Raw genomic sequence first — 14000 nt, forward strand, 5'->3', positions numbered from 1 at the left:
CCCTTTTTCACTGCATACCCTTAGAAGCAAAAACTCAATCTTAAAGTAATGGTAAATTTTATTCTGGCTTCCTCTACTTTCATACTGATAAAATCAAGAAAGAACAAGCACGAAGAGCAAACTTGAAGTAGAAGTAACAAAACAAAAAGGGGAATAGTAAAATAGAGGAGTCTAATGAGGAGAGTCAGCTCCTCCCCTCCTTGTGGATGGGGTAACATTTGGGTAATAGGTATGTTATTGACAGCATTAGTGGTTTGTTGTGGTTGTTACAGTTTTGTTTGATTGATTTGGACTTAAATGCCAGTAGACATGGCAACTCAGGTAGAATGATGTAGTTAACCTCATTGCAGGGGTGGGGGCAGGATTTAGGGTCTTTTGTTTTTTAAATTACTATTAGAAAAGAAACACTTAGATGCCAGAGACTGATGAAATGTTTTACTTGATTAATGACAATGTCAATTTGATTGAAATAGTTCTACACACGAAGTCCTAAGTGCAAAATTGTGTACTTTTGTATTCTTTCAGGATGTACAGCATGCTGATATTGATTACATGGAGGAAAGGAAAGACTTCACTTATGATCCAGTAGATTTTAAAGGCTTCCCTGAGTTTGTTAAGGATTTACACAATAATGGACAGAAATTAGTCATCATTGTGGTAAGGGTAACCCTCTCATTCCCCATCCTCCCACCCTAAACCTGGTACTTGCTACTTGCTTGTCATTATATCCACCTTCTCTTTCCCCATCCCTGTTCCCCAATCTCTTTTCTGTGTCTCTATTTTAAAGCTAATTTCTTCATTATATTCTTCCTCTTAGGATCCAGCCATCTCCAACAACTCTTCCCCAAGTAATCCCTATGGTCCATATGACAGGGGTTCAGATATGAAGATATGGGTCAATGCTTCAGATGGAGTGACGCCAGTCATTGGAGAGGTAACTTAGGGAGCTGGGGATTGGCTGATAGTTCCTGGTAGAGTATATGTGTGTGTGTGTGTGTGTTTACATGTGCATAATTTTTTTTATTTTACATTTTCACATGCCTTATATGTAGTGGGGATAAAGTTGCCCTTACCCTTTCGGTCCCAACTACCTAATAACCATCTCAGCTCTCACATTCCTTTGATAACTAAGCCTTCTAAGCAATAGTTTACACACTTCCTTTTTCTCGTTCAATCTTCAACTGATTGCGATCTACTTTCTGACCCCACCACTTCACTGGCACAGCTCTAGCAAATGGCACCAATTACCATCTAATTGACAAATGTGACGGAACTGTTTCCTTTCTCATCTTTCTCACTTTCTCTGCAGCATTTGACAAGTTTGAACATTTTTTTTTGAACTTGCATTTGTCCTTGTTTTCTATGATGGTATTATCTAATACCTCTGAGAAGCCTTTCAGAGTACATAGTATCTGTGGGGAATTGGATAGGGAATGAATAGAAAAGGCTGATTGATGATTAGGACCCACCTGATGATAAATGGTCCCAACTGATAATGGATTTGTTGAACTTTATACAGAACACTTTATACAGAACACTCTCCCATTTTCTGTTCCCTGAATTGGGAGTAGGAGAAAGTGAGAGGAAAGGGCCAACCAGAGTTGAAAATTGGCAAGTCAGGCAATTCTTTTATCCATGGATTTATTCATTAAGGACTTAACTGCTTTTTGAAATAAGTTTTTCCTCAAGTGACTGTTTGACTTCCCCTGTAGTCTATTCTTGTTATTCAAGAGCCTAGCATTCCTAACTGAAAGTACCTGGGCAGTTTTTTTTAACATGACCACATTAAGAATTTCTTTGCAAAGTACTCTATTTTACATAATTAAAAAAAAATTACTGTCATCAGTGTTATTCTTTCTACCTGCAGGTCTGGCCAGGAAAGACCGTGTTTCCTGATTATACCAATCCCAAATGTGCTGTTTGGTGGACAAAGGAATTTGAGCTTTTCCACAATCAAGTGGAGTTTGATGGAATCTGGATTGTGAGTCCTTAACAGTTTGATATTGGTAACTCATATTCAGATTGTGCATATCTGTAACTATACCTTTGAGTCATGGAGCGTAGGAGGAAGATGAGGAAAGAAAGAGGAAGGAAAGCAACTATGACAGTAATTCTCAAGATTGTCTGTCTTACTATTGAAACAATCTAGTCAAAACATAGCTGAGAATCAAAATCAGGATATTAGAGCTGGAAGTAAACTCAGAAATTTGTTTTGTTTCAGCCCACTCTTCTTTAACAAATGAATAAATCAAAGTCCACATATGTCATCTATTCCTTACATTGCCACAGAATATACACTTGTCCAGCTGCCAGTTCAAGGCTCTTTTCATATGGACGTGTTGGACTAGTTGATGACAAACAACCAACGCTCATGAAAAAACTGTAGCTGCAGTAAAGAGAAACAATGTCTCATAAAATATAAAAAGAAAACAAATGTAATGCTGCAAAATTTAGGGAGATCTGGGGTTGAACTTTTTCTATTTGTAAGAGAACTGAAGAAAATTCAAGTGATGCACAAAACTAAAAAGATGAAAGCCAAAACCCTCTAAAATGTCATCAACCAAAAGCATTGGCCATCAACATCCTCATCACTGTTGTGCACATGCTCTCCCTTCTTCAAATGTATATGTATTTGTGTGTGTGTGTGTACTCATGGTTACTTTAGGAGGTGTGTATATAATATGTAAGTTGATATAAGTGGAATCATAAATATAAACTATTTTGAAATACTTTTTCTTTAATATGTTTTTGAAATTGCTCATTTTTTAGTGACTATAGGCAAATATTTTGAAGGGATTTTAAAGAACCATCTCCATGAAGGTTTCAATGGGGAGAGAATATGGGAACATCTATTTCATTCCATGTATACACTTCTTTTAGAAAATAAATATCCAGAATAATTTTTTTCCTGATTCCTGAAAAATTTATCACCAGTACAATATAAGAGAACATGTTACTTTTTCCTAACAGTTTTTCATCTTTTTGTCTTTTAGGATATGAATGAAGTCTCCAGCTTTGTTGATGGTTCAGTTTCAGGATGTTCTGCAAACAGTCTAAATTATCCTCCATTCACTCCCAGTAAGTCTTGGTAGTAGGCCTGATTAAAAGTGGCAATGTGCATAGGAAAAGGAAAAATGTGGGCAATATAATGAAAACTATGAAATAAAATTAACATACTTAGGCTTTCTTAAATGAGACACAAATCCAAAGGGCCAGTACCTCCAGTCTGTACTGGCTCAAGGAGGAAGGTCTGGAGAGAATGTGATCTAGAAGCCAGAGCTTAATAGTTAGTTTCTGTCATTCTTAAGTTTGCACATCTTGGGCCAAGGTTTACCAGAAGAATGGAAGCTACATGTAAGCCCCAAAGACTAGGATTGGTTTGCAGATGAGGGTCAAGTACAGTGATGTCAGTAGTATAGAGAGCAGAAAGGAACAAAGGATGAAAGAAGGCCAGAGTCCAAGGCTTGGGAGTCTAGAGTTAGTCATTGTGGGGCTAGTGAGCTTAGTGAGCTTTGATTGATGTTTGGTCAACACTATCATGCATTGGTCCTGGTGTTTGTTATAGTTAGAAGAAAGGTAGAGGTACCTGGGCACATTGTTTCTTGATTAAGAAAAGAATGACTCTTCTGCTAGGATTATCACATTTTAGGAAGACTTCCTGTCTGGTGAGAAAATGAGTTATTGGAACAGATAGGTCAGAATCAGTGTTGCAGGGCTTGGATGGGAGGTCAAACAGTTCAAAGTTTTTTTTTTTTTTGCATTGACAGGCAGTGGGAATCGAACCCATGTCTCTGGCATGGCAGGTGAGAACTCTGCCTGCTGAGCCACTGTGGCCCACCCTAGTTCATACTTTTGATGTGTGGTAGAAGCTATTTAATTTTAGTAAGAGGAGGTATCATGATTAAATCATTTTAGAAGTATTAACTTGGTATTAATCTTAGGAGATAGAAACACCAGAAGTAAATATGCCATTAAGAAGCTGTTGCAATGCTCCTTTTATCTACCTTATCAACAGATGAGTAAACATATGGAATAAAAATAAATAATAGGGGGAACAAATGTTAAAATAAATTTAGAGTGCAATGCTGGTGATCAGTAAGGGGGAGGGGGAGGATGTATGGTATGTATGAATTTTTTTTCTGTTTTCTTTTTATTTCTTTTTCTGAATAGATGCAAATGTTTCAAGAAATGATCATGATGATGAATATGCAACTATGTGATGATATTGTGAATTACTGATTATATATGTAGAACAGAATGATCAAAAGTTATGAATGTTTGCGTTTGGTGTTTTTTTGGTATTTAAAAAAAATTTCAAAAAAAAAGATGACAAAGCTCTTTTGTCTACCTCTGGAAGCAGATGGAATAAAGGCTTTCTTACTATTAAAAAATAGTAGTAATAAAGCAACACACCTGGACTTCCCTGGTGCTTGTGTGTGTGCATGCAAAAAAAAAAAGAAAAAGAAGTTGTTGCAGTAGTTAGGTAATTTGGATCTGAACCAGAGTGGTACAATGGGTGAAGAGAAGGATAGACAAATAAAAGAGAGAACCTGGAGAATCATTGTTTATAAGATATAGTCAAAGAGGAGGGGTCATAAATTAATTTATACTTTCATTCAAGATTTGTATTCCTGGACCACTTAATTTAGCTCAATTTGAAAAATTCAGATTGAAACTCAAGATGAACTAGATCCTCTTGATTCCAAATGCCCCTCTGGTTACGTGAGAAACCAGATGGGAGGACGTGGGTGACACAGCACAATTCATTTTTCTATCTATGAAACTACCCCCAATATACAGCCTTCTGAGTTTTGAGGAAACAGTATAGCTATTTATAGAATGGCCACATTAAATGCCTACCAAGGAAGCTACCATTTCAGATTCTGTAGTAGCCAAGGAGCAGGAATGTGCATCTCAGGCTCTCATTGACTAATCTTTCTTTTTTTCCAGGAGTCCTTGATGGGTACCTGTTCTGTAAGAGTCTCTGCATGGATGCAGTACAGCACTGGGGCAAGCAGTACGATGTTCATAATCTGTATGGTTACTCCATGGCCATTGCCACAGCTGAGTAAGAGCACTACTGCTGTAGACTTACTATATGATTAAATTATTAATCTTATTATATGCTAGGTGACTCATATGTATTCCTTTTTAAAAAATCTTCAAGAGAGGTATAGTTAGGGTTATTAAGTAAATAAAGAAACTGCCTGGAACATAGGAAGGAAGGAATCCAGTAAATATTTATATGATACATAAAAGGAAAAAAAACAATGAATGAATAAATGGAAGGGTGGAAGAAAGAAAGAGGAGTTAAGTAACTTTATGCCAAGGTCAATCAGCTAATAAATCACAAAAGCAAAACTCAAGACCATTTCTTCATGAGTCTAAAGCCCATGTATTGTCCCCATTACCACTAGAATATGGAGGGCGAAGTGACTTGTGGTTGTCCATGTACTTTGAGATTTTAAATACTGTGTCTGTCTACCTTTCTATAGTGAGTAAAAGGTATTGAATATGTATTCTGCTTTCTGTAGCTGTGAGAGCAGGAAGCTAGACACAAAACATTTTCGTTAGCAAAGTTCTATAGTAAAATTTAAAATATATAAGTATAAATATAGACTTTAGATTTTAAAAATATAAATAATATACTTATATATTATAAGTAAATATGCAATCATGTATAATTTGTCTTCTTATTAAAAAATTACCTACTTATGAAGTGTTTAAGTTCCAGAAGCTGTTCATAAGTCCTTTTGTTGTGTATGTCTGAAGTCACACTTTATGAAAGACAAATCTATTTATACAGCGTTAAAATTTTGCCCGGTAGAAATTGTACAGCTCCAGTTACTAGCCATTTCAAGTCAGCTTTTGAAATTCTTGGAAATTATGGGGCTAATGTTATACATAAAATACTTAAACAGAGCAAAGTAAAACTGAACTTAATAGTGTAGACTGCTTTGAACAGCAAATCTAACCTTACTGAGAGAACTAGAATAGAACAATGGAGTATTTACTTTTCAAATTGTTGTTATTGTCACTGAATCCTCTTTAGGCTGAGACAAGTTAAGATCACAAATTGAGTCCTTATGTCTCTCTCCCTTTCTAGAGCTGTCAAGACTGTATTCCCTAATAAGCGAAGCTTCATTGTAACTCGTTCTACCTTTGCGGGATCTGGCAAGTTTGCAGCTCATTGGTTAGGGGATAATGCAGCCACCTGGAACGACCTTCGTTGGTCTATCCCTGGAATGCTGGAGTTCAACCTTTTTGGTATCCCAATGGTAAGCATCTACCCTAAGTTATCTTATGAACCTCAATCCCCAGAAAGCCTCATTCTAGAAAATTTCCAAAGCATAAAATGCCCCTTTTGTTCCTGCCATGGCTCAAGAGATTTAATGTCTTGAGATCAAGTGCTTCGCCTATATCAGTACGGCTCTGCTACCTCTGCTGCCTCATAAAGACAGAAAATGCAACCTTGACATATTATCCCTGTAATATTTCTTTTTATTGGAGTATAACATACTGAAAATATACATTAAGTATACAGTTGGATGAATTTCAGTGAGTGAACCCATCTGTGCATCTAGTGCTCAGATGAAGAACATTGTCAGCAAGCTGCTATAAGTTAAAACCAAATATATATTTATTGAGCTCCTATTATGTGCAAGGTACTGAGGTGGGTATGGATGATGAGCATGGAGGAAAACATAAATTTGGTAACAAAAACCTTCTTTTCCCCCAAGAATTTATAACTTCAAGAGAAGAGACATATGTAACAACTAAAAGGAGACTTATGTAACAAATAAATGTGGCAAGCTAAGATAAAAGTGTCAACTGGGACATATAATTTCATATTAAGAGAGATCCTGGGAAAGGGACTGTTAATCCTTGAGATAACATGGGATGGAGAGAGTTGGGGGATGGAGTCAAGAGAAACTTTATAGAAAAGATGGCACTGGAGTTTAACCTTGAAAAGCGGGTGTGTTTTACCAGACTAATGGGGGAAAAGGACATTTTTAGGTTGAGAGATAAACAGGAACAAAAGAAATAATGTGACTGTAGGGCTTAGTGCATAGAATTCCTGGTGGTCTGGGTAAGAAATGATGCCAGAAAATAGGTTATGAAGACAAATCAAGAAGGCCTTGAAGGTTTTTGAATTAGTTGTTAGAATTAAGCTTTGGGAAATGAATTCTGGTAGTGGTCAAAATAATAAAATCAGCAGTATATTGTTATTATTCATCAAAAAGCTACTGTATGCTAAGTTTTTACTTACATTATTTCATTTGTTCAGTTATTAAAACCGTTTGTAGGTAATTAGTACCCACATTATCAAAATAAAGAAACTGAGTCACAGAAGTATTACGCAAACTTACTCAAAGTCACCCACCAAGTAAATTGTGGACACAGAATATAACCTAAGTCTGACCGTACTACATGTATAGCCTTCTCAAAAAGAGGTGTTAGTAAAGTTCCACTGGAAGGTCTCTGGTAGGAAAAAAAGGGGGTGGTGGGAGTGAGGGTTAAGCGATCTCTGTATGCCCTTCCAGGTCGGTCCGGACATATGTGGCTTTGCACTGGATACTTCTGAGGAGCTCTGTAGGAGGTGGATGCAACTGGGAGCATTTTATCCGTTTTCCAGGAATCACAATGGCCAAGGCTACAAGGTAGGACTCCCAAAATATAGGAACAAAAGAAATTTGGCAAACATTAGAACTGGATCTGTAGGTATCCTAGCAAGAAATCTGCCAAGCCAACCTCTTCCATGTTCACCATTTTATCTATGGTGCTCATTTTTTAAGGAAAATCAAATGAGGAAACATATCAAAATTATTTAAATGACAACCACCTGAGAAAAATCCTAAAGTATGAGTGAAGCAGGATGAATGGTAAAGTAAAGAATGGCCACTTTGGGAAATGATCTCCTTTTGCCCAGCAGTACTGCTCAGAACCCAAGTTTGTAAAGCAGGTCCCAGGTCAATCAGAAACTAAACTCTTGGTTGCCAAGAATGGGAGCGGGGAAGTGTCATCTTTGAAATATTCCAGATACTTCTGTGATTCCACAGCAAAACCATGATTGCAACCTTCTGTTTCCTACCAGGCTCAGGATCCTGCTGCCTTTGGGGCTGACTCCCTGCTGGTGAATTCCTCCAAGCACTATCTTAACATCCGCTATACTTTACTGCCCTACCTCTACACCCTCTTCTATCGTGCGCACAGCCGGGGGGACACTGTGGCCCGGCCCCTTCTTCATGAGTAAGTTCACTTAACCCAAAGGGATTTTGTTAATGGAGCCTGGATGGCATTGACTGTAACTGTTCATCATCGAATGTCAGAATGAAAATAGAAATACTTTCACCATTTATTCAGAAGTTTATTTTTTCTAACTGGAATACCTAGTTGCTATTTATAAGGATTATATAAGTATTATAGTATGCTCCCTTTTGGGGAGAGCGCTGGGCCTAAAGCCATGGGATTTGAGGGCTTTTATTTGTTCACTCACCTACTAACTCTTTATCTTAGACAAACCACTTAGGCTCTTTGGTTCTTCATCTTTTTAGTCTTAATTTAAAGGATTGATCTCTTCCTTCCTTAAGGTATTACAATTCCAGGAGTATATTCAGGCTCTAGGAATGAGCCTGTCATTTGAACACAGTTAAGAATATTATAGAGGATTTCTTGAATTCCAGAATTCTTATTGCCAGTCAATGGTCTCTCTACACTAACTCAAAAAAAAAGCTGCTTATATGGCTTTCGTTGTCAAAATACAGTTATCTTGCCTATGACATACAAGACCCTAAGGCACCTAGTTGGAGTATTGTATATTCATTCTTTTGGTTAAGATTTTACCACCTCCTAGAATTTCCTTTTGAAAGACGAATATCCTAGAAAATAGTAAAATTTAAATTTTTTTGCTAATTTTCATGATAAGTTCCAGTTCTTTCCTGATAGGCTGAGTTTAAAATTTATTGCTTATTTTACTTATTTTTTTTAAGGAGAATATGGCCAATAGAGTCACAGCTGGGGCCTGCCCAGCACAAATATGAGAACAGGAACTGTGTCCCACCTGATATTAGAATAGGAGGGTACATGGGCTGGGGAAAGCCTGGACAAGTAGATCTGTCAGCAGGGGTAGAGAGGTTGGGTTTGAATAGGTTCTCAGAAAAATATGGTGGTGGGGGGAGGGGGGTTTCTCCAGTCAGGCAGCCTGGATATTTTGGGGAGAGTAGGGAGAGAATTGCCAGGAAGTGGCCCAAATCTCAGCGAACCACCTCTTTGGTCCCCAGGTTCTATGGTGACAGCAACACTTGGGATGTGCACCGACAGTTTTTATGGGGACCAGGCCTCCTCATCACTCCAGTTCTGGATGAGGCAAGTGTTCCCTTACGGACATACTAGTGGGCTCTGCTTCTGTTCCTGTCACCTTCCAAGCTCTGTTCTGTTCCTGGTGCCATTTCTAAATGCATTTCCCACATTCGTGGATGAGTCAGCCTTGTGCAGGCTGTGCTGTGGCTTTGGGAAGTTGGACATCTGATACTTACATGTGTTCTTCTCCAAGAAACTCTTTTTTCTTGACCAAGTTCCCAACTAGTGTTGAAGCAGCTATTGGCAATTCTGGCATTGTCATCACATTCTGATAATAGATCATTCCTTGCTCCATAACGTAAGGGAGCTATGACCTAGCACTCTGACTCTAAAGTCAGACTGAGTGGAGTGTGATGGTTGTCTCTGCCATCTAGTACCTGTGTAATCATGGGCAAGTTGTTGTGCCAGTTACTCCTTTGGGGTTGTTGGGAAGATTAAATGAGGTAATCTATGTAAAACTGGAATTTTTACCACAATATGTGTTTCATTATTATTATTATTATTATTAATGTGTTCCCATTTGTCATTGTTCCTTTGGTTGTCAGGATATTGCTTCTATTAGTCCTATTAGAGGAAAGGCATACAAAAGGCACAATTAGATAACAGAGTTAAGAAAGGCCATATGTGCCTTCTCAGTACATGGTTAAGGGATTCCCTAGGGAATGTTAAGAAATTCATTTTATCTGTTTTAGAGGCTGAGCCATGGAGGTCAATATTTTGTTTTAATTTCAGGGTGCAGAAAAAGTGATGGCGTATGTGCCTGATGCAGTCTGGTACGACTATGAAACTGTAAGTGACTTTGACTTTTCTTAAACTTGTCAAGATCACAGCTGCAGCTGCATAGATGAGATACCTCCCCTTAGAGAAAAACATATATCCATGGACTGAAGACTGTTTCTGTAGAATTTTCTGTGATTTCATAGTGGAGCCTAAGTTGTAACAAAGAACTGAACAAAATATTTTCATATGCTTTATTGAACAATAACACAAAGACTCAAATAGAGTGTCTCATGAACAAATATTGCAGGACCCTGTGGGCAATTTAAGCTTAGTCCGGAATCAGATTATATGCTTAGAACTCTCCACTCATATGTACAGCCTTAGCATTGCATACATGTTTGCACAGACCATCAACTGATGACAGAATATGCTGTGCCTAATTGTTTTACCTTCTCTTGTTTGATTGACTGACTAGGTAGCAATTCAGCTAGATGGAGAAGGGAGAAAGCTGTAGATAACTCAGCAGCATATGGATAGCAAGTGGAGGTGAATGTGCTGCTCATGCCACTGTGTTTGATTTACCTGCATTCATCAGGGAGCCCAAATAAGATGGAGGAAGCAAAAAGTCGAAATGGTACTTCCTGGAGACAGAATTGGACTTCACCTTCGAGGAGGCTACATCTTCCCCACTCAACAGCCAGCTACAACCACTGTGGCCAGGTACTGTGTTGCTGAGGGTTTCCTTTAAGAGGGAGGCTCATGAAGCTGATCATTCTCTGTCCCCATCTACTAACCAGGCAGAGACTGCTGATGTGTAGGGTGAGGAGGAGGGGTACTGGTGTGTGGGTATGTGTGGGGGGTCATCAAACTCAGTCCTCTGGATTTCCCTCAGGCTCTTCGAAGGAAGCTGCTGATTTAGAACTGTGTCCAGATGGATTTTAAAAGACATTAGTCACCATCCTTCCTTAACCCCCCTTGAATGTCTCCTCAAGGCACTCTGAAGGCTAGCATCTCAGCCTTCCTGGATAACCCAGGGCTGTCCTGGTTTTAGCACCGAGAGTCCCAAGTCCTGGGAAGCCACTCAATCCCATGGCAAACTGGGATGGTTGGTTGCCAAACTGTTCTGGCTGATCTGCTCATTCATAGTGCTGTCTCAGGACTCACTTATTCTCATTTCTAGAGAGTTGGGTCTACACTTTACCTCCTTATAATCTGAATTGCTCATTCTTTTTCTTCCACAGAGCCATTTCTGCCCTGTGATTAAAAAATGGATTCAGAAATTACCTTCTCCTGGGAGTCTCAAATCTTTCCCATATCACTGATGTCTCCTTTATGCTTCTTTGATTCTTAAATTGTAGACTTCATCTGTACTAAAGGGGTGACATTTTTATTTATGTGTCTCTAAAAGTATTGTAGACTGAGAATTCTTTGGAGGCTGAAACCATGCTTTTTCTTTCAAACCTTCCTTTACTACCTTCATTTTTCAAACTGTAGACATTTTATGATACTGACAGAAAATATGCCTAAAGCCAAAACCAACTGATTTCTCTTCCTCTAACTGTCCAGGTTTAAGTAGTTCTGGATATTGATACCAAGTTTCTCTTTCCAGAAAGAAAATCTTATTGCTCCCCTGCTGGAAGTCTAAATTGTAATTCTAGGGTGTTTAAGCCCAGTCACAAATTGGCTCCAAATTTCCTTAACAACAATATCTCCTGCGTCACCTTAATGCACAACTGCAGGCCAACAATAATAAAAAAGCTCATGATTCCCCAAACATAACCATCCATTTTACTGTGTTTGGGCTTCTGCATTTATTCCTTTTCCAATATACTTGCTTGGTACACTGTTAAATGACCCTACAAATTATATTATTTGACCTGTAAGAAATCATCTCTAAATCTTCCAGCAGAGTGCTGCCACTTCCAACCTTGCCATTTTTATACTTACTTGTTTCTCAACTAATTTATACTCATTCCTTAGTATTTTAAGATATTTCAATCATAAGTATTTTATATTCTGTATCTGAGAATTCTGTTATCTGAAGTCCTTGAGGGAATCTAAATCTATTGTTAATTATTTTGCGTGTGTTTAGTTATTTGTTTTCCAAATCGCGGTATCTTAAGGACCCATTTAGGGATTTTGTTCCTCCAGAGATGATTTGCCTTTTCTTCTGCTGCAAGCCAGAGAGTGCTGCCAACTTGGGATCACATTAACTACATTTAAGGTTCCTGGCTTCATGTGGGAATCACAGGTTCACCTTCTCTACCTTGGATTACAGGCTTAGTAGCCTGATTTTAGCATTGGTATAGGCATCTGCCCCAGCGCAATCCCAGGCTTTGCTTACTGAAGACCCTTTTGGTTTTAGCTCACCGTTTCATTGTTGTTTGGGTCTTTTGGATATATCCCTTGTTTTCTTGTAAGTTCTACACTATTTTAATAGGAATATGTGATGTAATTCATCTACTGGGTGCATCCTTTAGGATATCTAGTGTCCCCCCAAATATGGAGTCCGCAGTATGGCCAGAAGAGTCAGGTTGGACACCTAGAGCATCTTATCTTAACTCTACCTCTTTATGTCACTTATGACTTTAGCCTTGTTTGATGAATGTGTCTAATATTTCTTATGATATGTAAGGTTATCAAGGTCAGGAGTTGTGATTTGTTCATTTCTGTATCTCCTAGACTTCCTAGCTGGTTGTAAGTTCTCAACACATAGGCGTTAAGTGAAAGTAGGTGATTTGATTGATAACTGATGAGGGCTACCATAGCGCACAGTGCGAGGCTGACCTGTGACAGAGTACAGCTGGGAACACGAGGCCTTGAAGAATGAATGGGGGCAGGAAATGGAGAGTTAGCTGGAAGAGAGATTCAAGGAGAAATTGCTCTTTCTCTTTCTCTTCCTTAATGTCCATCTATTTCACCATATCTTTGAGAAGTGTTTTGTGTTTCCTATTCTGAATTATAGAGCAGATAATTAGAATGTTGTTTTTCCCTCAAAACGAACCAATAATAAATAATCAAGTAAAGAAAGTTGCCATTATATAGATGGACCTTATTATATTTTATTGTTTTGTGAGTAACAATTGTCCTTAGGGGAAAGAAATATCTCTCCCTCTCCACATCTGTTAATACATCTGCAGTTTTCATCTCTAAAATGAGCAGACTGAACCAATTATTGTCTAGGATTTTTTTTCTTTTCTAATTGACCATATTCTAAATAATAGTTTCACCGGAATCTTTTTTGTAGCTATTGCACAGGTTCTTGTGCTTAAATTCTTGCCTCCTATGTAGATTTTTATTGCTAATGTTTGGGTTTTTCTACATCCTCTGACATTACTGATGCTAGAGAAAGATGTCTCTGTTGATTCTGCTTTTGTGCCTGAAGAAAAGAAGAGCCAATTACTGTTAGTAACTTTTCCCACTTGAGATTTAACTGGAACATTCCCAGCTCATTTGGCAACATTCTTTAAGTCTTAAATCTTTTCTGCAGTCGACGGAACCCTCTTGGCCTTATCATTGCCCTAGATGAGAACAAAGAAGCAAAAGGCGAACTTTTCTGGGATGATGGGGAGACCAAAGGTGAGCACAGAATAATGTTGCTCTCTTCCAGTCCACCTCTCTGATCTATGACACTTCGCTCCTGCTTGTCAGTCACTTGTGGGAGAAATCTCATCAGGCAACATAGCATTAATAACTCAAGAGGAAAAATTTGTTTCTAGGAACAATGAAAATGGTTTCATTGTTCATTGGTAGTGGTAGATGAACCATAGGTGGACAGAAAACTCATCTCCCTTAGAAACAACCATTTGCATGTGAATGATAAATAGGCTCTCATTTTATTGTCAATAGGCAACTGGAAGAAATGTTTCCAAGACTGTTCTATAATTCAAAGTCAGTATTTCCCCTAAAGATACATTTGA

The 14000-nt window shown here is 38.2% G+C and overlaps 1 protein-coding gene across 2 annotated transcripts in view; it reads left to right on the forward strand.

The window, feature by feature from the left end:
• MGAM (maltase-glucoamylase) overlaps positions 1 to 14000 on the forward strand; it is a 198935-nt gene that overhangs the window by 30842 nt on the left and 154093 nt on the right. For both annotated transcript variants that reach the window (XM_077148064.1, XM_077148056.1), the window contains exons 12-23: positions 526 to 657; positions 818 to 934; positions 1868 to 1981; positions 2994 to 3078; positions 4951 to 5068; positions 6107 to 6278; positions 7545 to 7661; positions 8096 to 8250; positions 9282 to 9366; positions 10093 to 10149; positions 10676 to 10800; positions 13571 to 13659. In XM_077148064.1, coding sequence (XP_077004179.1) covers positions 526 to 657; positions 818 to 934; positions 1868 to 1981; positions 2994 to 3078; positions 4951 to 5068; positions 6107 to 6278; positions 7545 to 7661; positions 8096 to 8250; positions 9282 to 9366; positions 10093 to 10149; positions 10676 to 10800; positions 13571 to 13659 — 1366 coding nt within the window. The remainder of the gene's footprint in view (positions 1 to 525; positions 658 to 817; positions 935 to 1867; positions 1982 to 2993; positions 3079 to 4950; positions 5069 to 6106; positions 6279 to 7544; positions 7662 to 8095; positions 8251 to 9281; positions 9367 to 10092; positions 10150 to 10675; positions 10801 to 13570; positions 13660 to 14000) is intronic.

The sequence above is a fragment of the Tamandua tetradactyla genome, chromosome 1 (genome assembly GCF_023851605.1).
Source record: "Tamandua tetradactyla isolate mTamTet1 chromosome 1, mTamTet1.pri, whole genome shotgun sequence".
Taxonomy (NCBI): Eukaryota; Metazoa; Chordata; class Mammalia; order Pilosa; family Myrmecophagidae; genus Tamandua; species Tamandua tetradactyla.